Source organism: Lynx rufus, unplaced genomic scaffold (genome assembly GCF_022079265.1).
Source record: "Lynx rufus isolate CCGP_SWC_20201006 ecotype Redwood Valley unplaced genomic scaffold, mLynRuf1.p SCAF_2, whole genome shotgun sequence".
NCBI classification, from domain to species: Eukaryota; Metazoa; Chordata; class Mammalia; order Carnivora; family Felidae; genus Lynx; species Lynx rufus.
The window spans coordinates 43,241,272-43,269,229 of NW_025814834.1; the positions used below are offsets into that span (position 1 = coordinate 43,241,272).

The 27,958-nt window shown below is 39.4% G+C and overlaps 1 protein-coding gene and 1 long non-coding RNA gene across 4 annotated transcripts; one reads left to right on the plus strand and one right to left on the minus strand.

Annotated features, from left to right (window-relative positions):
- Positions 1-210: 210 nt before the first annotated feature.
- NABP1 (nucleic acid binding protein 1) lies at positions 211-12,826 on the minus strand. Of its 3 annotated transcripts, XR_006962611.1 has the most exons (7): positions 12,240-12,826; positions 11,801-11,939; positions 9,123-9,194; positions 7,368-7,443; positions 6,843-6,909; positions 5,149-5,603; positions 211-3,236 (listed from the first exon to the last, which is right to left on the minus strand). XR_006962611.1 is itself a non-coding variant. In XM_047082452.1 (6 exons), exons 1-6 carry the CDS (start codon positions 12,328-12,330, stop codon positions 5,434-5,436), a joined length of 615 nt encoding a protein of 204 aa, XP_046938408.1. In that variant the 5' UTR covers positions 12,331-12,826; the 3' UTR covers positions 4,230-5,433. The 3 variants fall into 3 exon arrangements, 2 of the variants coding, with proteins under 2 accessions (XP_046938408.1, XP_046938409.1); XM_047082452.1 differs by lacking the exon at positions 211-3,236 and having other exon boundaries at positions 4,230-5,603; XM_047082453.1 differs by lacking the exon at positions 211-3,236 and having other exon boundaries at positions 4,230-5,603; positions 12,728-12,812.
- Positions 12,827-12,855: 29 nt separating this feature from the next.
- Positions 12,856-27,584, plus strand: LOC124514453 (uncharacterized). The gene is made up of 3 exons (XR_006962612.1): positions 12,856-13,247; positions 14,797-14,890; positions 27,191-27,584. It is a non-coding gene; the product is annotated as an uncharacterized LOC124514453 (long non-coding RNA).
- Positions 27,585-27,958: the final 374 nt, after the last annotated feature.

Genomic DNA, 27,958 nt, shown 5'->3' on the forward strand with positions numbered 1-27,958 from the left:
CTCCTCAGCTCAAAACTTTTTCACCAAAGCACATTGTCACTGACATTTAAAATAGGTTATGTCCTGCAAAGCTAACGTAACTACAAGAACAACAGTAGTCATGGGGCCAGGACTTTACAAAGAAAGGTACTTTCATATTCTACTTCGCCCGTTTTTACCAAAACACCACCCACCAAAGGGTATTTTTGACAGTTTACACTAGTCAATATATAGTTTGTGAATATATAATTTTTACATTCTGCTGACAAATAACAGAAAATCTGGCAAACGTTTCCATATTTTCTATGGCTTTGGGGGGGGCAGTTTGGGGTTTAAGAAACCTGGTTAACTGAAAGGAATTTACTCTTGATGTCAGTGTTGCTAGTTCATACGTTAAAACTAAACAGTCCAACTAATCCCTAGTGATCTTCTGTATCATGCTCAGACCATCTGACAAAAATTCTTATCCAATGGAATGTAACCTTTTCCCCACGTGTTAAGCCAGATCCCTAAACTACAGAAACTAGAATCACCCAGTAGATGGCACTAGTTGTGCGGACTACTCTTTTTATTCCTTTTCTATCCTTAGTCCCAGGACCTAGGTCAGAGATCTTACTCTATTAGGGTTGTATCTGAAACAAGACTAGCCCCACATAGCAACCAAGTAATGCCTTGCATGTTACTTGTGGAAAATATTTAGCTGCCCTTGTACAGAACAGGACTGCCATCCTGTAAGTAGTGGGATCTACTGGGCATTTTTAGGAATGTTTACCATGCCTCCACCACCCTACTTTTCATTTTGGCCAGCCTCACTCCACATATCAAGTAGGGGGCTGAGGAATGCTCTGGGAGATAAGAGGAAGGTAGAAGATACTGTAAACGTACTTTGCTGAGATAAGCAATAATAAAATCTACTTGTAAAAAATTCAACAGAAACCTAGGGTGAAAAAGCTTTTTACTTTTAGGCCCAAATGAAGCTAGGTGACTCCATTATAAATAATCTGATCTTAGTATGGACATAATTTGAATAGTTCTATTTGAACCTAATTCAAAACTCAACAATGCTCACATCTAGAGGCCATACTCAAACCCTACTCTGCTTGGGACTACCCTACTTTACCTATCAATACTGTGCTTTGGAGACATCTGCTTCTAAGTACAATTTTCCCATGTTTTACAAACCAGAATTTTGGTATATTCTAGCTTCACAATAATAAATGAAACTAAGGATGTATGGAGATATGCATGTGCCGTTTCAAAGCAAAGTTATTTCTGTATTGGGGGAAATGTCAAGGGCAAGACACAAAAATCTTCAGGGTCATTATCTCAAGTGCTGCTCTACCAGACCTACACTTCCAAAGTCCCCTTCTGGTCCAGCAGGGAACCAATTCCTAGTCCTAACAAGTTCCTGGGGAAAATCTACAACTGGCTTATAAACCATTGCTTCAGTTTTACTCAACAGTCAACATATGGACAAGACACTGAACTAACTCTACGTCCAAAAGATTTTACTGGAGTAAAACAAAACTTTTTGGCTGAAAAGGGTAAAGAACCAGTTTCTAAAGCCAGGCCAACTCCTTAAGTTGAGGTTGTCAGTAAGCACACGTGATAGTGAGGACTGTGGGGTCTATTCGCAGTTCAATAGCTAGTCTCCAAGCTTTGGGTTGGCGTGGTCCTAAAACTTGGGGAGTCACACTGCAGTTGTGGGTTACCTACCGAGGCCTCTCAAAAGGCTGAAGTGTCTACCAGTCAAACTGGTTAAAATGCTCATTTTACTGCATCATACCAGTTACCTCATACTGGTAAACAGCCCTTAAAAACATCTTTGGGTTGAATGTTCTTAGTGTGAAAAGTACTAAATAAATGGCTTATTAGGAACAGTCGGACTTGGTTTTCTCCAGTCTGTTTCTTACTTTGTGATCTGTGCTTTGAGAAACATCATTAGACACTTCAGCTCAGAAACCTGGAGTAATCTGGTCACAATATTTGAACAAAAGTCTCGTGTGTGCCTAATAAACTTCCAGGAATTTGGAGAAAAGTTGAATACACCTGGAAAGCAAAATGTTTTTCCTAAGCTTCTCCCTGAGGACCTAACAACATACCATTCATGGCAGTGCTGTTTTCCAAAGGTCACAATCAGATTTCCTCAGAAGCATACCTTAACTGTTAATCATTAGGACTTCTTTGCGAAATGTGGGAGTGTTTTAATTACCCTGACATTTAATCATTGGCTGAAACCTGGTTTCCACCACAGCCAAGAACATCTGCTTTTACCCATCATACAACCAACCCCTACCAGAGAACTGTCACCCTCTTCTCTATCAGAAACGTAAAGACTCATCAGATAGGAAAGGGGGGCAAGTGCTCCATGTTGATACTGCCTTTTCCACGGTTTTCAAGGTTTGTTGTCTCTAGACCCTTTCCAAATACATTAGAGAAAAGGGTCTTAAGAGTCACAGCAGCATAAATTTGCTCGGAGCAAACAGTAATCACTTTCTAACAGAAAAGGTAAGTCATTTCAGTAACTGAAATTCCAGATCTATATAAACTTAAAACTGCCGTTGTGTCTTCACACTGATGTAGAACAGTCAACCTGTACCTCTGAGAAAACTTTTCAGGACTAGTTAACCAGCTACCTCTACTCTAAAGATTCTTTTTTACTAACCTCCCATCTGTTTGTTTTCAGCATCATCCCTTTGGCATTATATTACTCAACCCAGCAAATTAAACATTCTTTCAAAATGTTAAGTGATCAAAATATGAGTGGCAAGTACTCAGTGCTACAGATACTCAGGGCATCAAATTAAACTGTCCTCAAAGCTAAAGCAGATTCCTAAAACTACAGGAACAAAGCAAGAGCTGGTAATAAAAAAGCAAATCCTGTGTAAATGCCTAGGGGAAAGCACACTGCACCCTTCACTATTACCCATCATCTTCTGGCCTTACGAACTTCTGGATCGTAGTAACAACCCAATACTGGCCCAGAGAGGAGGGGCCAGCTGGCCGATGACACTTCAAACCTCTTCGGAACTGTTCTGCCAAAATGAAATGGGACCCAATCCTAGCAGCGTGTATTGCTATACTAAATGATTTTTGTTTTCGGTAGGTGTTTAAACATTTAAAAATTCACAGGTGAAAGCACCAGGAAAGAGGAAGGTAGAAAAGTTTCTTCCTCTTCTTGATGAGTACCGTCCAAGCAGACTGGTAGGGCAAATATTCATTATGGATTGTAATTCACTTGGGTTTTGAAGGCTTCCCTTAAGAAAAAAGAGATTTGTTAATAAATGATAAAGAACACAGAACAACAAGATTAAATTACTGAGGCAAATGTCAGTTACAAAAGTAAAAGCTTAGATCTTTCTCTATTTAATATCCATGTTAAAGGGTAACAGTATTTCCACACCTAACTGCATTTTTTTCTATTCTTGAGGTATGATTAGAGGACAAACATTTGACTGCCTATTGTAGCCAGAAATGATTCTGATCACTTACATGGGAAATCCTCAAAAACTCTATAAAGGGATATTACTTACTTGTTTTTTCAAGTTGTGGAACTTAAGGCTCACAGGTTTTAAGTGTCATAATTTGCCTACCATCATAGGTGAGGAGACAACAGGGCTGGGATTGGAAGCCCAGCAATGAGCTCAACCTGAGAGTTTACTTTTCAGAAACTCCAAAATTCTTCCTTTTAAAATCATCTTTAACACTATATTCTCCCATAAACAGCTTACAGTATTATCGCTCCTACCGCTACTTAGATTTTAAAAAAGGTTTTTTTAGTATTTTAGTATTTTTTTTACTCCAAGCGTTTGTAATTTTGTGAACATCTTAAGAAAATATTAGTCACAAAGCCAAATTAGCTACAATCATTGAGTAGATGATTAAGGAAAAACTTCTAGCACACATAAACCCCAGTTACTGAAGTACTATGAACCATAAATAAGTTCCTTGAGATTAGTCATCATCCACCTCTAACACTCTCCACAGTGCCGAATATGCAGCGTGTAATGAAATCGTTAGATACACTGAATTAGGGTACGTGAATATTCTGGCGCCAACTCTTATATTCGAAGGCTATGGAGTTCTTAATAAAACAGAGTCTACTTATTTTGTGACTTAGGTAGGGGAAAAAAGACAGTGACAAATACAGAGCTAAGCAGTCGCCAGGCTGAAGCAACCATTACAACTACGGTAAAATGTGCTGGCTCTCCACTGTAAATCATTCAAAGAGCAAAAATAAGGTAGGTCTGTTAACATTAATGCAAGTTTTATTCAAGAGATAGTACTGAAGAACTGAATTCTAACAACAGAAAAATTTACCAGTTATCCACTCTACAGTAAAAAGTGGAACTGGGGACCACTTAAAACACATAAATAAATTCTACCTTTACATTTCTGAATAAAGCTGTATTCACTTGAGAGAGAGAGAGCCATGTAACTTTTGCTGATAAGGCTTTGTGAATTGTGTTCAGAAACTCTGACAACACACACATACATACACTCTTCAAAGAAGGCAAGTCCCTAGGATTTTCACTCCAGGATGAGTTTCTGTAAGTACTTAGGACTCTCTGACTTAAGACTGCATATTTCTACATGAATTCGATTTGAATTGCCTTCATTCTAATATCTATCCATCACAATTTTTAATAATTAAATCAACATTTATTATGACTTTATAACTCCCTCAAATTACACGTTAATATTTGACATGGTAGTTTCAAAAAATAAATATTCAAGGCCTCAAGTTTTAAATTTTCCTTCAGTGTAATGCGCAAAGTAGATAACAAATATTAATAGGACTACCCTAAAATAAATGCAGCTTTCTTATAAAAATTACTTGTTATAATACAGTTCCCATTCTATTCTGTAATTCTGACAAAGAATATATTTTTTGGTAATAAAACAAGAGTTTAGAATGGTTCAGTCCTTGGAAAACCTTAATGGCAGTCACTCAGTGAAGACATCAATCATTCCTAGAGTCCCAACTCAAAAATTGCTATTAGCATTGACTGAGTTTTTGTGGTTTTTTTAGTGGTTATTGCTTCAGTTGGCAATACCTGAATTTAAGACAAAAGAACATCTCCCACTAAGCCTTATTTTAAATATTACAAAATGTATACAGAAGATAGACTCATAGAGGCTATAATGCTGATGTCTTAAGTAACTCACCCACGAAATGGGTGCAGGCTTTTTAGAGGATAACCATAGATCTTCTGGCTCTAAAAATAAATGCCCCTACTTTTCAGAGTGTTCCCATTCTTCAAATTCTTCAACAGGAGACTTGAGCAGCTTAACAGTTTTGCTATAAAAACAAACCACTCTTGTTACCAAACCAAAAACAGAAAAGGAAACCGATAAAGGACATAGTTTTCACAGTTAACGATAAATAAAAGTGCAGTAAGTGTTCAAGTAGGGCATGTAGTTTAAAAACTACATGTGAGTATTTGGCATAGGTCATCTTTTAAAGGCTCTCCGAGGGTCCCTGCCATTACTTATTGTGGTCATGACTGTTTGATTATTAGCCGTTCCTTGTAGCTGTGGATTTGTAGGTCCCCGGCCATTGCTTCTACCAGCATATGAAAATTGGCATCCCCTTGATTCTGGGCCAGTTTGAACCCCATTTCCTAAAAGAGAATATAAAAGTTCATCATCATTTTCAGACACTGACCTAGATCTACAGAAGTACACCTATCTGAAGTCCTAACACACACTATTAATGCTAACAAGTAGTATTAGAGAAAACAAAGGCCTTTATTCTTAAACTACTGGAAAAAACTCAATGTGGGCTCTAGGTTTTTCCAGATGTATGATTACTGTAAATACATTCACTTGATGCTGATCAGCAGGGAGACAGAAATAGATGATTGGGCAATAGAATGAAAAATTAGTAGAGTACAAAAGCAAAGGTAATGCACTGCCTACATTGTAAAGGAAAAAGAAAAAAAAAAAAAACAAAGGGGAAGATGGTGTATGAACACTGGCATTAGGTTCAAACATGGTTAATAATACTTCAAAAGAACAGTGTAATTCTAACTTTGCAAAGAAAAGACAGCAAGGTTTCCCACAATGTGATGATCACCAGCTGTGCCAAAACACGCAGCCCCAGGTCAAATAAAACTTCAGCCACCCTAACAAACTCCAATCCCAAAGACTTTTCCTCAGTTATTTAAGAATAAAAACTTCAAAAGACCTTTAACACAGCTGTAAGCACCATTAACATGACATTTGAGAGTATTTGAGGTCTTTGTAAAGGCGATTCTTTTAAAGAGGCAGCTATCAGCATGTGAAAAATTAAGGTTGAGCTATTAGTCTAAAGAAAAAAGGCTTTTGGTGTGCCAAAATGACCAGTAATTCTGCACCTATTAAATAACCACTAGATCACAAAAATTTTGTTTAAAAAAAAAAAAAAATCGATGGAAAAACATATTATGCATCACCAAAACAGATTTCTTGTTATTAGCCACTGTTTAAATATAGAATGTGCTCTGGAGGTGGGTGCGGGGATGGGTGGAATAGAGGGGATTAGGAGGACACTATCTTCATGAGCACTGAGCACACATGGAATTGCTGAATCACTACACTGTACACCTGAAACTAATGTAACACTGTATGTTAACTACACTGGAATTTAAATTACACAACTAAATATATGTGTAGAAACATTTTTAAAAAATGTGCTCAATAAATTAGCTGAAGAAGGTATCTGCTATCTAGACAATCAGTTATTTAGGAATTCCCTGTTAACCAGCACTTCCCTTTTAGTGCGAGTCTGTGCCTAAAGACAATTTTCTTCTAAACCTTTCACAGGATACAGTCTCTTAATTCTTAACATCTGATCACAAATAGGAAAAAAAAAATCTTACCCACTGGTCCAAATGTACCTGTACCCATATTATTATTCATGGAATTATTCTTCTGTTCATTTTGTGCCTAAAAAATATGTTTTTAATTTAACCAGTTGAAAATCTATTAAAAAATTATTATAATAACATGTTGTATCCACTCTTTAATTGTTAAAGTTTTTTGGTTTTTGGTTTTTTTTTTTAATAAATTTTTTTAAAGATCTACCCAAGTCCATTCAATGTTAACATTCAGGAATATTTCCCAAATCTTTCATGGCTTCTGTTACATCTTACTGTATTTTCCTGACATTACTCCCTACTCCTCAAAGTACTAAATGGCATATATATTTAATACACGATACTAAAGATACATATACAGACTCACAAAACATAGAGAATAAAAATACTTTAAGAAGATTTTTTTTTCAACTGTCTTCATTATACCCTGGGTACGACAGGGTTGGACACCTAGTCACAGAATTAGAGTACCCAGTTGAAATTAGCCTAACCATAAAAATAGACTATACGTGTGGATTAATTAATTACCCCTCTGCTCTGTTGTCCTCGATAATCTGGGTTGGGTTCACTGAAATTTGGCACTTCTGAATAAACCATACAAAATCTGAAAGAAAATAAAGCACAAAGTTAAATGACTTCTAAAATAATCAACCTTTCTCCATATAACATGCATAACTGATAGGCAAGAAGAATTTAGGTGTCAAATGAATTAACCAAAAAGCAACATGCTAACTACTTATACAACAAAAACTTCCAAAATGCTATTTTGTTCCATAAAACAAAGTAGTTGAAAATATTCAACTGCCTACATGTATAAAACATTCTATTTTTTATTTTAATTCTGTACTGCAAAAAATAAATCATGTCAAAGATCAAAGACACAGAAACACATCTTTGTGCTGTTTTTCCATATAGGCTGATGCCACTGAACCATGTTTAGGGTTCCAGAGTGGTTTTTCCAGCAGTGGTGATGGATTTGCACTGATCCATTCACACACTCTCATCCAGTCCCTCTTTTGACCAATCACTGTGAATCTGCAAAGATAACCATTCACGGTTAAGAGTGGAATGTGCAGGTATGAATAAAGACAAGTGGCTATAAAGACAAGTTTATCCCAATGCTTCTTGTAGGTCGACTATGGCATATATTAACATTACACATAAGCATTTACTTAGCTCCTCACCCCATAAATAAGAAGTTAAAATCAATTTTGGCAAATCCTAGACTGACCTTGTCAGTCACTAAGAACCAATTGACCTCCAGTGGTTCTTCACTTAAGTGACCTCTATTATTATAAATACTTCTGTACACATGAAGGTCAGGACAAGATCCTAAATCCGTTGATAATAACGATGCTAAGAGCTTTCAATAACATGTTGCTCTAATACTATTCTAGAAACAAACATAAGTGAATTCTAATTTTTCTCCTAGCAAAAGCAAAATGTTGTTTCTGATCTTTAAAAGCCAGCAACATTGCTTTATCTTTTCCAAACAAAGAATCTTATCCCTGTAGTGTGGAAGAGTATCTCCCCCACAACCCTTTTTTCAGTGCCACGTGTGGCTTCTCTTTAAAAATATCCTCCAATGTGATGGGCATTAAGTAGATATCTAAGCATTAACCAAACAGAATGGACTAATGATCTGGCTCATTGCTAACACAATACTTTATGAACACATCCCAAATGTCTAGGCTGATATGGAGGCTGAATTACCTTTACACCCCTAGAGAGGATGGTTCCTCCAAGTCAGGGTGGAGATTACGAGGGTAGTAGTGTATGGAAGCTCGCATTGTGGCTGCCTGTACGGTACCTAGACTGTGGATAAATACAGGACTTCAATTGTCATCGCTGTAAGTCCTTTTATCACGAGTACAATTCACCCATAAATGAAAAGAGATAAATTTATGGCCTGAAACCTAGCTTCTTACCTAGCTGCTTATTTGGCAATCCCCTAGAAGACAGAACTTATTTCAAATGGCACTGTGACACCTGAAAGCTGCACATTCCCAAAGCCTACAGAAATGGCCCCAGCGGAGCTCGTCTCAAGTGCAACTGGATTCTCTTTGCTGGGGAAAATGGACATTCTCAACCACAAGAAACAGAATAGATGGCTATTAAACTGGCACATACGTGTAAAGTGGTTTCTACAGTCTGCTGTGGAAGGCAATCAGTATACCAGTCAAGAAAAGCCAAGAGAAATTTATTACAGTTAATACCTACCAGTTACTCTGTAGATATTTTATGCAATGTATTCAATTATAGGAAATGCATTTTAATACTTACTCCCCAATTTTTTGAAGTTCTCCACCCCTTCCAGTATAAAGTGTCAAACACCCTTTCCACATGGAGGCATACCTAGACAAAAAAGAAACATCAGTTCTATAGAAACACGTGTATGTCCTTCTACTTAAGTAAAACTTTATCCTTTGGTTTTTTTTGCATTAGGGTTAGGTGGAGATCAAACTCTGTGTTTATGGTAATAAATCAAATACAATTCATCTCATCTTGGTTGTTACTTACAAAGGAATACAACGAAAAACAACTGCCAAATTCTGACATAATTGTCTTACCTATAACTACCCTTAGAGAGTTGAAAGTCTTTTGCAAGGTAATAAGCATTGTTACACTCCAAAGATCACGTCTTTAGCCAATTAACAAAAGAACTTTCAACTGTAGAGATTTAAGCAGAAATTATTTTTCAATCACAGAATTTATAAAAATCAACACCAAGTGTTTACTTTTACACTCATTTACTTGGTCTACTCAGAAATTAATAGAATAGTTTTTCCTCTGCCTCCTTAAAACACATAGGGTAGATAAGCTACTGAAAATTTAGTAAAATTTAATCAAGGACCTTAAAAAAAAAAAAAACCCAATCTCTCACCTATCTGCCTTTCCAAATCTGCAATTTTTAGCATCAACTTGGCTGAACAGATTATTTATTCTGATCAACTTTGAATGCACACAGCATCATTAAATATTCCTACACACAAACCTAATAGAAATGTAAATTAAACATTATAAAATCAGTCCAAGGTTTGGTTTTCAGTTGTTCTCCATACAACTACAATGGTAACCTTATGACTTAGAAGGGTGAATTATAACTAAATGTTGTTTAAGTATAGTGATGGTTCCTCTTTTAATATAGGTTAATAAACACTTACTAGTTCCATACTATATATTCCTCTTTAGTAAGGACATATTTATTAAAGACTCCAGCACACTCACACTATACAAAAAGTGACTTGGAAGAGATAGTGCACTAATATTTCACCTTGGTAGCGTAAAAGTTAATGCATATTGAGAAAAAATTGGAAGTTACTACAAGTAAACATTTAACTGGCACTTGTGTTTTGGGAATGAGATCAACACTAGCAGGGTGTCCTGATAAACCTATGAATATTCAAATTACCATCATTTAGATGTATGCCTTTCTTCGAAAACTACTTTTCTTAGATACAACCTGAATTTAAGGGTCTTCTAATAAACAGGCCAGACTCCGCTGGATATGTTATTTTAGTAAGTAAAGTATAAATATTTCCGTTTTCCAGAAGACGAAGTTAAAGAAGTGTATTAACCTCAAGGTCACACTGTAGTTAGAAAACAGTGGAGTTTCTTTACTTTTGAATTTTCCTTTAAATTATATTCCTTGAAATTCCTGTACAAATACTATACAGATACTGAATTTAGTTTTTCCACAAATTTTTTGAGGGCCACATCTATGTGTTTTCCGTGACTACAAAATATGAAATATCTGAAATGGGATGCTGTTTACACTGTATAAGATACTTTTAATCACTGGATGAGAAATACTTTGGCAGCAAAAAAAACTTTAATTATGCTAATCCTCACCACACCCTCACAGGCAGGAATTCTTTTGTGTAAGCTACAGATATGGAAATTTAAAAGACACGATTAGTGTCCTAATGAGTCACTGTATGAGAATAAAATGTCTACGTTCTGACTCTCACTTCCTTCTTTGATGACACTGCCTCACTTCCTGAAGATGTTGTAAGGCCTGGAAGATATTATCAAAGGCCTCTAACCTCCTCCATTCAGGGTGATCCAACACTTCTCTGAGATTCTATTTACTTTGCCAACATCAATCTCCGCCCACTTTTCTTATAGTTGTGACAAATAAATTCTAATTCTACTGACCACAGAACTTCCAAAATCCATTTCAAGACCCTTTTCTGACCTTATACCTTCCTAATTTAAATACCTGGTAAATTTTTAAAGGCAGGATAATTGCCAATCAAAAAACAGACCAAAAAAAGGTGTGCTAAATTATTTTTAAAGGCCAATCAGCCAACTGAATCTTTTGGATGGAGGTAGCAGAGACCTCTTTCTGCCAAACATTTCCTGCATATCATTCTGGTTTTTGTACTATGCTGACCTTACAGCAATAGGCACAGGAAATTACTCTCCAGAAGGTGCCTTCCAGATATTGTCAACTTCCCCTCTTAATATTTACATCCGAGTACAAATTTGACACACCACAAAAACTGCTAAATTGTTCAACTACAATCTTATGTCCTCACTGTCTAAATAAAATATAGGCAGGATTTCAAAAGTCACTAAAAAGGGGGAAAGGTTGGAAAAGAGCTGACAACTGTATTCAATAATTTGTGGGGGGAGAAAAGTATTGACTATATTAATTTTATCAATCTACTAAAAATACTCAATAATCTCCGAAGAGTATTTAAAAATCTACTTAACCTGTAAACTGAGGGGGGAGTGGGTTAGATTCCCTGGTGAAACTGAACACTTTTACTGGCGAGGGTATTACATCCCAACGCTGTCCACTATCTAAAGTTAACATCCAAGGGGCTCAAAACTGCTTGGAGGCCCACAGAAAAGAATGGAACTCCAGAACTTGCCAAGATCCCCCATCAGGCAATGATTCGGCAGACTGCTATTTTGGAAGCATTCTCCCTCCTCCCCATTTTGTGCACACCTACCCTCTGGTCAACCGAATAATATCCCCTGGCTGTATAAGACCTCCGATTTCATCCCACACGGAAATAGTGATGCTGCCCGTTTTATCTGCTACTTTGCATGATCTCACTTCATGGCCGTCTTTGGTTTTGGTCACGCGTCCTGTGAAGATTTAAAAATCACAAGGGGGGAAGGGGTGTATTAGATGAGGACTTCCAGAAAGGATCTAACTCCTCCTCCGGGATCCAAACGCAGTGGAAAGGTGGGAAGAGGTCGAGCCCCGGGTTTTCGCTGCAGGTTGGATCCGAGCCCCGGCGGGGGCCACCAGGGCCACGTGGATGGGGGGAGGGGAGGGGGAACGGAGGAGAGGAGGAGGGGAGCCCCCGGCTAGCAGCGGCGGCGCCCTTCCCTCGTGCCCCAGAACGCAAGGGGGCGGAGGGGTGGGCTGCAGACCCCACTTACCTATCTCCAGGACAATAAAGACGACATTTAAGTTTTTCAGTCCGGGCTTAATATCTTTTATAAAAAGAGGTGGGTCGCTGACCCCATTCATATTGAGGCAGGTGCGGCTACGGCTGCGGAGACGCGTGTGGGCAGGGAGTGGGACAAAGCTTCCCACCCTCCCGGGCAAGGGCGAGGGCGCAGGGGAGACTCTGGGCGGGGGTAGCGAGAGAACGGGCAGAAAGCGGTTAGTCAGGGATCACGGAAACCAGCCCAGACGGCACTGAGTCCAAAAAAAGGAAGGAAAAAACCGGGCTCACAAGTTTAAAAAGAAAAAAAAGATGAACTAGTCCACACGCAAACCCCGCTCCCAACGGGGCGACAGGAAGGCAAGCGTGCGAACCGCCTCCTTTGGGTAAAAAGGCAAAAAAAAAAAAAGGCAGCGAGGGGACGTCTCTGCCCTGAGTCCCCCTCACAGTCACAGCACACACAAACACACACACACACACCACACGCGGGCGCGCGCCCAGTCTGTTCCAGGCTTCGAGAAGAGACAGACTGTGACAGCGAACCCGGAGCGGAGACCTAGCAACCGCGCACGCAGCGTCCCAAACAGCGACTGCCGAACGCACCCGCGCGCAGGCTGGACCCCAACCCCGGCTGCCACGCCCCTTATGACGTCACGTAGCGTCGGCACGCCCGTCGCCCGGCCCTCCGGGCTTGTAGGAAGAGAAGCGAGGGGTCCGGAACCGTCCGGCGTCGTCCGCGCAGCCTCCCTCTTTCCTCCCCGGCTGTCAGCCTGGCCCCGCCCTCTCAGCCTTCCAATAGGCTCTCGGCCCCGCCCCGCCCGTTCCTGCTTCCGCCATCGCTGCGCCGCGTCCGCTTTGCCCTGCAATTTTCCCAGTGCCGGTTTCTAGTGCTCGCTGACCAACTTCAGGGTATTTTTGCTCTCGCTCAGAGTTCCGACTTCCACCCTGGCCATTTAGTCCCGTGGTCACAAGGAGCAGTTGCTGTGTTAGGACCCAGTGGGTACGTTAAAAAAAAAAAAGTGTGCAGTTGAGTCCAGGTTTAGGCCAGGGTGACTAGTTGGGTGGAAGGAAAAAAAAAAACAACAAAATAGGCAGGGATGGGTCTTTAGCTACAATGCTGGAATTTTAGTACCAGAAGGGAACTGGAGATTAATTCGACCGCCTCTTTTTAAGCATATGTAAATTGAGGTCCGGAAGGGTGAGATATTTTGTTGAAAGTCACCCAGCAACTTATGAGCAAGCAAGACTTGAACACCAGTCACCTGACCTGGTCTTGGCACCTTGGCACTGTAATAGTAGGCAGATAAGTAGTTAAATTCCTTTGCAAGTTTCTTATTTTTCCTTCCCCTTCCCCTCTTACATGTCACCCCTTTGTCACTTTGCTTTTCTTCTCTATGCTTTTTTTTTTTTTTTAATGGACTTATTTTTAGGGAAGTTTTAGATTCACAGCAAAATTTAAAGGAGAGTATAGAGATTTCACATATATCCCCTACTCCCATGCATGCTTGTCCTCTCTCATTTTCGTGTTCCCCAGTGGAGTGGTACATTTGTGATAGTTGATGAACCTACATTAACACATCACTATCCCCCAAAGTTTATAGTTAACCTTAGGGCCCACTCTTGGTGTTTTATGTTTTATGGGTTTGGACAAATGTGTGATAACTTGTAGTCACCATGACAGCATCATACGGTGTAGTTTCACTGCCCTCAGAATCTGTGTGCCACTTACTCATCCCTCCCTCTCCCCCAGCAACCACTGATCTTTTTACTGTCTCCCCAGTCTTGGCTTTTCCAGAATGTCATATGGTTGGCAACATATAGTGTGTGACCCTTTCAGATTGGCTTCTTTCACTTAGTAACGTGCATTGAAGTTTCCTCTGTGCCTTTTCATGTCCTATCAAGTTATACATTTGTTTTTATACATCCAAAAAATCCTGTAACAGCAGTTAGAAACCCTGAGAAATTATAACCTGGAAAAAAAATGAATAAAGTTTTCTTTACCTCTTTGCCCCACATAGTGGAGAGGCATGTGCTTTAGAAACAAACCTGGGCTCCAACTCCTTAACTGTGTGACCTTTGGGAAAATTGATTAAGCTTTCTAGTCATAATTTAAAATCTGAAAGATGAAGCTGGCCTCAGGGAATTACGTAGGATCACAAATAGTCTAACCAGTGCCTAGTAAATAGTATATACTCAATACTATTTCCCCCACTTATTTTTTATTATTAAAGAAGAGAAGGGGCGCCTGAGTGGCCCAGTCAGTTAAACATCCCACTTTCGCACAGGTCATAATCTCACAGGTTTGTGAGTTCAAGTCTGCCTACAGAACTCTGTACAGACTGCAAGTCTCCCTGCAGAACTGGCTTCAGATCCTCAGTCTCCCTCTCTACCCCTCCGCAAGCACACACACGTGCACTCATCTGCTATCTCAAAAATAAACATGAAAAAAATAATAAAGAAGAGAAGAACAAGAGTAGCTTAAACTGTGATTGCTTAATCCTGCCATCAATCCTATGTGGTGACTGCTAACTTTTATCCCCAATTTACAGGTGATGAAACTCACCAGAGACCACATAGCTAGAGAATGGCCAGACTCAGTTTTGAATCTAAGCAATCTTGACTCCAGAGCCCTCCAACTTAAAGGTAATTTTTAGACTTAAATTACAGCGGTAGAATTAAACATTTTAGTAGTACAATGCATCTGTAGGGCTTTAATGAATCATCTCCTTAATTATTTGTGATGGTGACAGAAATGTTGAGAAGAGTCAGAATTTGCAGGGCAGAAGCCTTAATTTTTCCTTGATTCTTACTTAATATTTTTAGATCAACTCCCACTTCCCAAACATCTGCGAGGAAGTGCCATAGATACATTACAGCCCGAGAAGAGTTTCAGAATGATCAGATTAATAGGAGAAACAAGACATTCTTAAGGAAGCAGAAGCTCCCATCACATGGACAAATAAGGCCAGGAGAGGGGCGCCTGGGTGGCGCAGTCGGTTAAACGTCCGACTTCAGCCAGGTCACGATCTTGCGGTCCGTGAGTTCGAGCCCCGCGTCAGGCTCTGGGCTGATGGCTCAGAGCCTGGAGCCTGTTTCTGATTCTGTGTCTCCCTCTCTCTCTGCCCCTCCCCCGTTCATGCTCTGTCTCTCTCTGTCCCAAAAATAAATAAACGTTGAAAAAAAAATTTTTTTAAAAAATAAGGCCAGGAGAGCCAAAGACACGGGTGTAATGCTAGAAAGTGGTGTGAAATAATCTCATAGGTATGATTTCAACATCAAATAAAATAAATGATGAAACATGTAATGGCAGAACCGCATCCATCCTCAGGGCTCTCAAAGACTACCATCACTTCAGATCAGAAGCTCTGATTCCACCAAGATTAATCTAGCGGGACTTGATGCTTCATTTAGATTTTACTCAAAGGTATGTTCTTCAACACAGGCAAAAACGTTCTCACAGAAGTAATATTTAAATAAGACCTTTAAAAAAAAAAAAAAAGGTGGACAAGATCTTTCAAGGATTAACAATAGATAGGAAACCAATTAAGAATGTTGGGCACCATGTAGCCGAGAGTTTGGACAAAGCAAATTAGCCACTCCTTGCAGCCTCAGTCATTTGTTCCCAGAAAGGGGATTAAGTAGAGCTGCTCAGACTAATTTTATTGACACTGATAAAGAGGAACCAGTTAGGAAACCAAGCCCCACAAAAGCAGAAGCTGATGCTCCTCAGCCCAGCCCCGCCCTTATTCCACTGGAGAGAACTCAGCCCAAACATCTACTTCCTTCCCTGACTAACTCAGCTGTTCTCAGAAAGGAAGTGGCAACCAAGTGCTTTTTCATTCGCTAAAATTAAAGACATCTGAGAAACAAGATGGTGTGGTCAGTGCTGGAACTCTTCAATCCAGACCAGTTGGTTTCAACGAACCCCACTCACTCCTCAAGAGTGGTGGTTAACAAAAAGAGAAAGGGGCTGTCTAGAAAAACAACAGTTGCCACGCAGATAATCTTTCCTAATGTACAATTCAATGAAATAAACAAAGATCCTTTGTCACTGAGGACGAGTCAGTTAGGTCATAATGATTATACCGCTGATTCTTTACTACTTTCACAAGATTACTTTATGATTTTCCTTTTAAGACTGTTGTTCCTCAGGCCCTCCTCATTTGCAGAGACCAAACATAAACTTATGAGATAGTGAGAGGCTAATGGCCAGAACCTCAAGACCACCGTTCCGTGTAAAGAAGATATTGTTTAGTGAGATCCAGTACAATACAGAAGGATATCCATCAGAATCCTGTACATAAGGTTCTGGTTATCTGGGTTCTCACTGATAAAGGTTTTCCTGTAAATTTTGCCACTGCCCACACCCATGCTCACTAACATGTTTTGCTTTCTGGGATCACAAAAATCATTTTCACTTTCGTTGCATTATGCATCCATTCAAAACTATTACAACATCAAAATAGCTGGCCAAGGAAAATAGCTGACCAGTAGTGTTTGAAATTAGACATCTTCTGTGGTGAAACTAACAAAAAACAAGAACTACAGTGTTCTCATATTACAGAGGTGATCTACTTTGTAATATAATTGGCAAGATCAGCAAGAAATGGTGTTTTCTTACTCTTCTTAAAAAGATTTAACCAAAAGACTCATAAGTAATGTTTAGTAATATTTTCAATATGTAATGCTAACACACTGAGCATTTGCTATGGGCCAGGCATTTTATACTTATAAGCACTTTATACTTACTAATATATTATTTAATAATTAATATACAAGAAGTTATTAATATATTAATATATTTAATAATACACAGGAAGTCATTTTATAGTAAGTTATGGAGCTACGATTTAAAACTGTTCCATGAAATAGCTTTATCTGTAAAACAGGTTATCTGCCCTTAAAAGTGCATTTCTTTGGTTATCTAAGTGGGTAATTGGATTTTTTTTGAAGGCTTTGTAGTTCATAGTGATAAGTGAAATTACACATTACTTAATCCCTAATGTCTGATTGCAGTGGGGGCAGTGAAGTCCCCTTGTGAGGAATAACTTTGTAGTTCCTCTTGGGAAGAAATTCATCCCTAAATAGGTTAATTCAACTGAGCTAGATTATCTTTTTAATGATAGCGTGAACAACTTTGGTTTCTGTGTTCTAAAAAGTTTCTTTCAAGTGCACCACACATGTAAATAACTGCCTGAATTTATTGTTTATGCAGCTGAGAAAACAAAATATTACTGGGAACTGAACTCAGAATTCATAAAACAAAATCATTTCTTTATTGGGAGATTTGTCTAACTGGACTATGTATCATAATCCTCAGACTTAAAGGAACATTGTAGGAAATGCTACAAATCACACATACAAAGAACATGAGAAGGTCTCTGTTGAATCAGAATTCTTTTTCATACTGTGTGTCTAGATGCCTCAAAAAGAGTCACTTGCATGCACTGAGAGATGATTAGGTAAGAAGGTAGAGCCCTCATGAATGGGATTGATGCCCTTATAAAGGGACCCCAGCAAGTTCCTTCAGCCCTTATGCCATTGGGAGGATGCATAGGCATAGACAGGCAGGCCCTTACCATACACCAAATCTGCCAGTGCCTCAGTCTTTGACTCCCCAGTCTCCAAAGCTGTGAGAAATAAATTTGTTTTTTATAAACCACCCAGTCAATGGTATTCTGTTAAAGCAGCCCCCATAGACTAACACATATGTAAAAATAAATAAATCCGGGGTAATTTTCAAAATCAACTCTCCTGGTTTCAGAATCGCATTCCTTAACATACTCTAGTTGGCCTTACAAGGAGCATGTAACAGATTCCCCTAACATCCTGCCTGAACGTGTTAGGGTAGAGGGCTTGATGACTCTTCATGGAATGTTTATTCTCTTGGTTTGCCGATAATAAAAATAAATACCTTTTCTTATTGCAGAACATTATACCATTTAATCTTTTTTCTTTTTTATTTATTTAAGTAATCTCTACACCCACTGTGGGGCTTGAACTCACAACCCCAAGATCAAGAGCTGCATGCTCTTCTTATTTTAGAGCATTATATGGGGTGCCTGGGTGGCTCAGTCAGTTGAGCATCCAACTTCAGTACAGGTCATGATCTCACAATTTGTGGGCTCAAGCCCCACGTCGGGCTTTGAGCTGACAGCACGGAGCCTGCTTCAGATTCTCTGCCCCTCCCTCGCTCGCACTCTCAAAAATAAGTATTTTTTTTTTTAATTTTTAAAAAATTTAAAAAATTAAAAAAAAATCAACCTATAGAGCATTAAAAAGCTCACGCACATTCTCTCCTTTCACACGCATTCAAGCAGGCACGTATGTCAATAAGTAACCTGGAAGAAACAGCCAATGCTTCCATACACACCCCTAATTAAGAGTATTTTCCATGTGGACATGGAGTGTCTGGGTTGGAAGAATGCTTACATGTAGATAATGTACTCTAACCCCTTCTTTTTGTATATGAAAAAAATACAGGCCCAGAAATGTGAACAAGAGTACCACTACAGCCCCTAATGAATTAATGGATCTCAGTAATAATCATTATCATGACAAGGGGGACATCCAGTCCAAAACAATTAAATCAGGATCCCTAAAGGTGGGACTCAGGCATCACTGTATGCTAAACCACAGCAGGTAAAAAGGGACTTTTTTCCGAAATATTTTCCACATACCTATTAATACTCTGGAACACTATTTCCTTTACTCTAGCTTGAGCAGTCCTGCACTGAGATAAATGTCCAGAAATGAAATTACTGAATGTATAGTGAAGACTTCTGACATGTATTGTCAATTGACATTTTAGGAATTTTGAAGACATTTATACCCCCATTTGCCCTTTGTATATTCATCAAACATAGTTTATTAACTTATTCAACAAACCTTTATTGAACAACTACTATGTGCCAGCACTGGGACTGCATCAGTTAAAAAAAAATTAATACAAAAATCTCTGACTTCATGGAGCTTACATTCTAATGGGAGTAGACAGAAACAATAGACTAAATCAAGTTATATAGTATGTTAGAGGGTGATGAATGCTAAGTTGGAAAATGAAGCAAGGGAGGGAATTGAGCACGAATGACTGGTGAGAGTGGGCAGGAAAGGTGACATTTGAGTAAAGATAAAAAGAAGAGGAAGCCATCGAAAAGGCTCAGGCTGCCTGGCTTTTTCCAGGAACAGTAATCAGGTTGCTGTGACTGAAGCAGAGTGAGCAAGGAGAATGTGTAAAAGATGAGGATGGGAAGGGGACATATCATATAGGAGGACTTGGACTTTGACCCTGAGACAGGAATCTGTTGGAATGTTTTGAGCAATGACCCACATGCTAATCAGACTTAACAGGATCACTCTGACTATAGAGAAATAAAAGGAGCAAGGGTGGAAGCAGGAAAGACAGTTAAAAGATTATTGTATAAATCCATTTGAGATATGTTGTGGCTTGCACCCAGGATGGAAACAGTGACCTTGGTAAGATGTGATAAGAATTTAGGTCTATTTTGAAGATAGAGCCAACAGGCTTACTCTCTGGTTGTAAGCGGAGTTTGAGAAAATGAGATGCATCAAATATGACTTCCAGACTTTGAGTCTGAGCAACTGGAAAGAAAGCCATCAGTCACCAAAAAGGGGAAGACTACCAAGTGGAACAGTTGGGATGTGGAAGGATCCAGAGGGCCACGTTAGACATGAAAAACTGTGAGAAGAAAGAACACCGCAAGGAGAGCGGTGTCCCGGATGCCAGGTGAACCGAATGTTTCCATGAAGAGGTGGTGATTGTTGTGTCAAATGCAGCTGATAGATGAGGTGAGCTAAAACTGAGGGTTGATCAGCAAAAAGGAAAGTCATGGCTGACCTTGACAAGAGCAGTTACGCTGGAGCTGGTGAAAGCTTGAATGGATCCAGTCGAGAGAGAATGGAAGTCAAGGAATTGGAAATGGTAAAACAAGGATGCCTAACTCTTTTGAGGGGGATTACTGCAGAGGAGAGAAAGGGGCCAATAGCTTAAGGGGAAAGTGGAACAAAAGAGATTTTTTTTTTTAATATATGAAAAATAATATGACTGGGCTGAAGAGAATGATTCAGTAGATGGAATTTCTGGAGACACCTTCTTGTGCTTGAGTAGATAAGAAGGGGTGGGAGCGAGGGGCCCTGTGAAAGGGTTGATGGGAGCATGGAAGATTCTAGCACTAGGGGAGATGCTAGTGGGTGGAATGACGTGGTGGTGTGAGCTTATGGAAATCCTCTTCCGGTTGCTACTACTTTCTGAGTGAAATAAGCCAGATCATCCATTTAGAGTGAAGATGGGGAGGAGATGCTGGAAGTTTGAAGTGTGGAAGAGGATATGAAATTATCGTCAGGGAATGTGGGACAGTGAGTGAACTAGGGAAATGTATTACGATTTTACAACAGGACCGATTTCTTACTTGAAGGCAATTCACAGTAAATTTAGAGTTAGACCACCGCACGTAGTTTTGTATTTTTTTCTTCAGACATGTCCATCTGTGAAGGTTTGGGCACAGACTAGACTGAGACCTACTGAATTGCCAGTGTTGGAGTTTTGACAAGTGATAGTAACCCTGTTTTGTTTACAGTACATGTTGTACAGATCTTTCCTGGTTTGTGATTTGCCTTTTCCTTCTATCTCAATTTTTTTGTACTACAGTAACTGTTTATTTTCATATGGTCAAATCTATTATCTTTTCCTATGGTTTCTTCCATTGAGCTTTTACTTGAGGGAGTCCTTCCTCAAGAAGGGATGATATAAACTTTCTTCTATACCTTCCCCAATTTCTTATGGTCGAATTTTAACTCTTTAATCTATCTGTATGTATGCTGTGATACAAAGTTCTAATAAAATTGTCTTTAAAAAGTTTCTTCTTCTCCACATTATTAAAGAAACAATTCCTTATCCTTGAGTTTGTGATTTCTTTAAAATATCTTTCTTACTACAAAGCTGTCATCATCAAGACAGCATGGTATTGGCACAAAAACAGACACACAGACCAATGGAATAGAATAGAAACCCCAGAACTAGACCCACAAACGTATGGCCAACTCATCTTTGACAAAGCAGGAAAGAACATCCAATGGAAAAAAGACAGCCTCTTTAACAAATGGTGCTGGGAGAACTGGGCAGCAACATGCAGAAGGTTGAAACTAGACCACTTTCTCACACCATTTACAAAAATAAACTCAAAATGGATAAAGGACCTAAATGTGAGACAGGAAACCATCAGAACCTTAGAGGAGAAAGCAGGAAAAGACCTCTCTGACCTCAGCCGTAGCAATCTCTTACTCGACACATCCCCAAAGGCAAGGGAATTAAAAGCAAAAGTGAATTACTGGGACCTTATGAAGATAAAAAGCTTCTGCACAGCAAAGGAAACAACCAACAAAACTAAAAGGCAACCAACGGAATGGGAAAAGATATTTGCAAATGACATATCGGACAAAGGGCTAGTATCTAAAATCTATAAAGAGCTCACCAAACTCCACACCCGAAAAACAAATAACCCAGTGAAGAAATGGGCAGAAAACATGAATAGACACTTCTCTAAAGAAGACATCCGGATGGCCAACAGGCACATGAAAAGATGTTCAGCGTCGCTCCTCATCAGGGAAATACAAATCAAAACCACACTCAGGTATCACCTCACGCCAGTCAGAGTGGCCAAAATGAACAAATCAGGAGACTATAGATGCTGGAGAGGATGTGGAGAAACGGGAACCCTCTTGCACTGTTGGTGGGAATGCAAATTGGTGCAGCCGCTCTGGAAAGCAGTGTGGAGGTTCCTCAGAAAATTAAAAATAGACCTACCCTATGACCCAGCAATAGCACTGCTAGGAATCTACCCAAGGGATACAGGAGTACTGATGCATAGGGGCACTTGTACCCCAATGTTCATAGCAGCACTCTCAACAATAGCCAAATTATGGAAAGAGCCTAAATGTCCATCAACTGATGAATGGATAAAGAAATTGTGGTTTATATACACAATGGAATACTATGTGGCAATGAGAAAGAATGAAATATGGCCTTTTGTAGCAACGTGGATGGAACTGGAGAGTGTGATGCTAAGTGAAATAAGCCATACAGAGAAAGACAGATACCATATGGTTTCACTCTTATGTGGATCCTGAGAAACTTAACAGGAACCCATGGGGGAGGGGAAGGAAAAAAAAAAAAGAGGTTAGAGTGGGAGAGAGCCAAAGCATAAGAGACTGTTAAAAACTGAGAACAAACTGAGGGTTAATGGGGGGTGAGAGGGAGGGGCGGGTGGGTGATGGGTATTGAGGAGGGCACCTTTTGGGATGAGCACTGGGTGTTGTATGGAAACCAATTTGTCAATAAACTTCATATAAAAAAAAATATATCTTTCTATATTTTATAAGTTCTAGTTCCAGGTTATCATTTCTAAGTTACTAATCCTCAATACTTAAAATGCTTTAACAATTGTATGTTCATAATTCTTCAGGATCAGATAAGGCAAATACCAGCCTCCAGCCTCTCTGTTACAGACATTCTTTAACCATTCTTACTTATTTTTCTAGAAAATTCTGTCATGATTCAAAAACAGACCCCTCTCAGGATTTTTTTGGAATCAAAAGAAGCCTAAATTTTAATTTGGGAAATATCAATTTCTTTATAATATTTAAGTTCCCAGGGGCGCCTGGGTGCCTCAGTCAGTTAAGCGTCCGACTTTGGCTCAGGTCATGATCTCACAGTTCATGGGTTTGAGCCCCGCATCCGGCTCTGTGCTGATAGCTCAGAGCCTGGAGCCTGCTTCAGAGTCTGTGTCTCCCTCTCTCTCTATCCCTCCACTGCTCACCCTCTGTCTCCCTCTCTCTCTCAAAAATAAATAAACATTAAGAAAAATGTATAATATTTAAGTTCCTCATTCAGGAATCATGCTCTGATTCTCTATTCTGGTCTTTTAAATTGTACTGGGTTGATTACTCATTCATGTTTTTGTACATTTCAAATCCCCCTGAGATACAGTTTTACTTTGATTTTGATTTTGCTAGAATGAGTCCTCAAGTAAATTCCCCAGAAAGAAAAGCAGAAGGTACATTTCTGATACTTTACAAGAAAATTTTTTTTTCCTCTTATGCATATGATTTTTTGGGCAGGTATAGGATCTTCAGATTGTAGTTTTTTTCTCTTGATAGTTATCTCCAAGTTCAATGGATAAAATGTTCCTTGAAATACTACTATGACAAGGGAAAAAAATGGAAAACAACCTGTATGTCAAAAAAAAAGATTTATTAACAATAAGTTAGTGAATCATTAGTAGGGAAGTCTTAACTATTTTTAAAATGAGGTAAATATATGCACATGATAAAGAAGATTATGTGGGGGAAAAAAATGAGGCTGCATAATAATATGTATATTATGATTAGATTTTTGAAAAATGAAACCCTACATAGGTATATATCGGTATATCTGTTTTCACATCTATTTATCGGGAAGGACACATCAAACAAATATTAACAAATCACAGTGGGTATTAAAACCAGTGTGTGTGGGAAGAACTTTCACTTTTTACTTTCTGTACTCTAAGTTATTCGAAGTTTTAAAATTAGGTATTATTCTTAACAGGCATATAGTTTTATACAGCCAGTGTATACATTTACTTCACCTTTCTCTGCACCTAAACTGTTGACCACTCCCTCCCACAAACACTGGGCTGGGTGCTTCTTCAAGTATTCCCATGCCATACTATATTGATTTGAATTCTACAACTTTTCACTTTAATTTATAATTGCCTTTTAGTCCGTTTTTTCCAAGCAGACTGAAAAGTCAGGTACTTTCCCTATTTCATCATTTTCTGTTATACCTTATGAAGTAATTGTTCAATAACTCTTTGCTGCAAATGTCAATGATTTGAAAGAGAATGTGTGTTATGTAGTTCTCCGGAAAGTAAAAGAGGCAGTGTTCGGTAGATAGAAAAGAGAAGTGATATAGGCATAGTGGAAAGTCCTGAGGGTGAGCTGGGTTCATTGATTGGTAAGCCAGTCCACCCCGGGAATGGTTCCCTTAACTGCCATCTAAGTAGGTCAAAGGGAACAAGGTGGAGACTTAACTGGAAAAACTACTCAAGAGAACTAAGAAGGTCACTGGCCCTCTCCATTGGGGGAATTCCACACCTAGATAGGAGAGTATTATGTCAGGGTCTTTCTCTGGTAACCTAGCTGTTCACATATCCTCTGTGGGCAGGAGCCGTAGGAGTGGCGTGAAACTTCTGAAGGGGAAGTTGGAAGGCAAATAATCGTGGTAAAAGCAAGAGAAAGCAGGACTTGCTTATTAGGGAAAAGACCAAGCTGTCCCCAAAATGAAACGCCAAAAAGTATACATACATCTACATGCGGAGCGTAAATAACATGGAAGTTCACGTCCTTCTCATGTTACAGTAAGGTGAGCAGTTCTGCTTGGCAGGGAGTCTCTACTCCATAGAGTCACTCCAGGATCCACCCTCCTTCCATTTATTATTGCTTCACTGTTCCCTGAGGTAATCTCTTCGTCCCTATGGTCAAAGTTAGGTTGTGGGCACATTCAGTGCTCCCACCTATGGAAAAGGCAAAGAGGAATTCTAAGGCAAGTGGCTTATCTTTTAAGATCGAGATGACCCAGAAATAACACATTACTTCAGCTTACATCCCATTAGCTAAAACTTAGCCACATAATCATATCTAGTTTTGAAAAGAGGATAAAGATGTAGTCTAGCTGAGTAGCCATGTATCTAGTAACCATCCATCTATTTTTATGGAAGAAGGAAAATATAGGCAGGGAAAAACCAGGAGTTTTTGCCATACAAAGAAATCAAATATTGTGCTCATAAGCTGACTGATAAAAGTGGCATTGAAACCCTAGTGGCCATGGAATGCTGGTCTAAGACTACTAATTTGTGTGCAGTGCAAAAGCTAAGGCCTGTGGAAGTAATTTAAAGCTAAATGCATTTAATTTAAAGGATTGTTTTTTTATTATGAGATAACGTCCTATTTTTTTTATGTTAAAATGCCTTCGATACAGTGAGAATGGCAGATTGCATGTCTTTTTTTTTTTTTTTAAGTAAAACAACATTGACAATACTACATCAGTATTCCCATTTTCCATTTTGTGTCTGTGTGTTTGTTGAGATTTTACTGATCCTTGAAATGTTTATACAGGACCATTGTTCCATATGACAACCAAACACAGAGGGTCAGCAGAGAGGCCAGTAATTAGGATGGTTATTATCCCCTACTCTTCCCTCAACATGAAGATGGCATCTCACCCATAGGTTAGGTTTTCTAAACTCTCCCTGCTGGAGCTACCATCGTCTCCCTCTCCATAGCCAGTTAGGTTCCCCTCCTCTGGACTCCCATAGTACTCTTTACATGGTTCCACCATAGCATTTATCCTACTGCATTGTATTAAAAGTTAATGTTTCTCCTATTTGAACATGAGCACCTCGGAATAGGGACCCTGTGCCCATTGAAGATACTAGTTCTTTTTGAACAGGAAATATCTGTATTAGTTTGTTGGGCCCGCCCCAGCAAAATACTACAGTCCTAGGTGGTTTGAACAACAGAAATTTGCCTTATCACAATGTATCATTCTAAAGTCAAGGTGCCAGCAGGATTGGTTGCTTCTGAGGCTTCTCTCCTTGGCTTACACATGGCCACCTTCTCACTGTATCTTCACGTGATCTTTCGTTTGTGGGAAGGGATCCCTGGTGTCTCTTTATGCACCCAAATGTCCTCTCCTTATAAAGACACCAGTCAGACTACATTAGGACTCACCCCAACAGCCTCATTTTAACTTAATCACCTCTTTAAAGGCTCTGTGTTTAAAAGCAGGCACACTTTGGGGGCACCTGGGTGGCTTAGTTGGTTAAGTGTCCAACTCTTGATTTCAGCTCAGGTCATGATTTCACGATTGGTGAACTGGAGCCCTGCACTGGTCCCTGTGCTGACAGTGTGGAGCCTGCTTGGATTCTCTTATCTCCCTTTTTCTCTGCCTGTCTGTCTCTCTGCCTCTCTTTCTCTCAAAATAACTAAGTAAATTTTTAAAAAACAGGCACATTTTGAAGTACTGGGAATTAGGACTTCAGCATATCAGTTTGGGTGCAGACATAATTCAGCCCATAACATCTTTATGATCTTTGAGGATTATAAACTAATCAATGTTTTTATTATTTATTGATTGATTTTATTGATTAGTTTTTTATATTAGAGTGAGCAGGGGAAAGGGGCAGAGGGAGGGAGAGAATCTTAAGCAGACTCCACACTTGGCACAGAGCGCGCGATGCAGGGCTCCATTCCCTGACCCTGAGATTATGACCTGAATCGAAATCAAGACTCAAGACACTCAACAACTAAGCCACCCAGGTGCCCCCATGTTTTTATTTTTAAATCAAATCAGTTCTGCACATAAATGTAGAAGTAGAAAGTCAAAATCTCCTTTCATCTCACTCTTCATGGTAGTCACTCCCAAAAGTTAGAGGTAATCAGTGATTCTGGAATGAATGAGTGAGCAGTAAGGTGGTCCGCTATTACACGTGAGGAAAATGAGACACCAAAAGGCTAGGCAACAGTTTTAAGGTCACAAAATTACTTAATGGTAGGAGGACCGTAACCCAGTTCTACCAATGTCTCACCTAACATTCTTTCTACTATCCTGTGCTACTTCTTTTTAGCATTTAATTGTTAACTAAAACTTGTGTTCGTCATTTTTAACACTAAAGTGTGTAAGCTGAAGATTTTATATTTTTCTTTAAAAGTTACCAAACTCAACTAATGTAAATGCTTTTCACTTATAACTTGTCTTAGGATCTTCATGCAGCAAGAAACAGATATTCATTTAGATTAATTTTCAGGTACCTGTTGCTGCGTAACAAATCTTGACAAAACTTAGTGGCTTAAAACAGCAACTGCTTTATTTTTATGATTCTGTAGGATGGCCGTCTGAGAGTGACTTCTGATGGCCTCGCCAGCAACCACACAAGGTCTCTTACGGCTAAGACTCTGGAACTCACACAGCGTTGCTTTTGTCACCGTCTGTTGGTCAAGGACAGTCTCAAGGCCCACCCAGATTCAAGGGAGTGGAGAGATAGCCTCTGCATCTTGATGGAAAGGGTGGCAACATCATACTGCAAAAATGCATGTGGATACAGGAAAGTGTGACTCATTGGGGAGCATTATTATAATGTTTTTCCATAGCTGACATTTCCCACAGGATAACATTCTGCTTGCCAGCCTTCCTGTTATGCCCACAGCTTCCTTTAAATAGGGGTGCTTGGGTGGCTCAGTCGGTTAAGTGTCCAACTCTTGATTTCAGCTCAGGTTATGATCTCACGGTTGGTGAGATTGAGCCCTGTGTCATGCTCTGCGCTGACTGCAGGGAGCCTGCTTGGGATTCTCTCTCCCTGTCTCTCTGCCCTTCTCCCACGCTTGCTCTCTCCCTCTCTAAACAAACAAACAAACAAACAAACTTTAGAAATAAATAAACAAACAAATGGAATAGTTGATATGGTTTCATACTTTGTACTGTGTAACTCCACCGCCTGGCTGTAAGAAATTGGACTGGAAATTAGTGCTTATATTAGTTAGGATTAGAACCACATTCCAGTGAGACAAAATCCCACATGGCTGGGTTTAAACAAGATAGAAGTTTATTTCTGGCTCTTGTCAAAGTCCAGAGGTAGGTTCTTCAGGATTGGTATT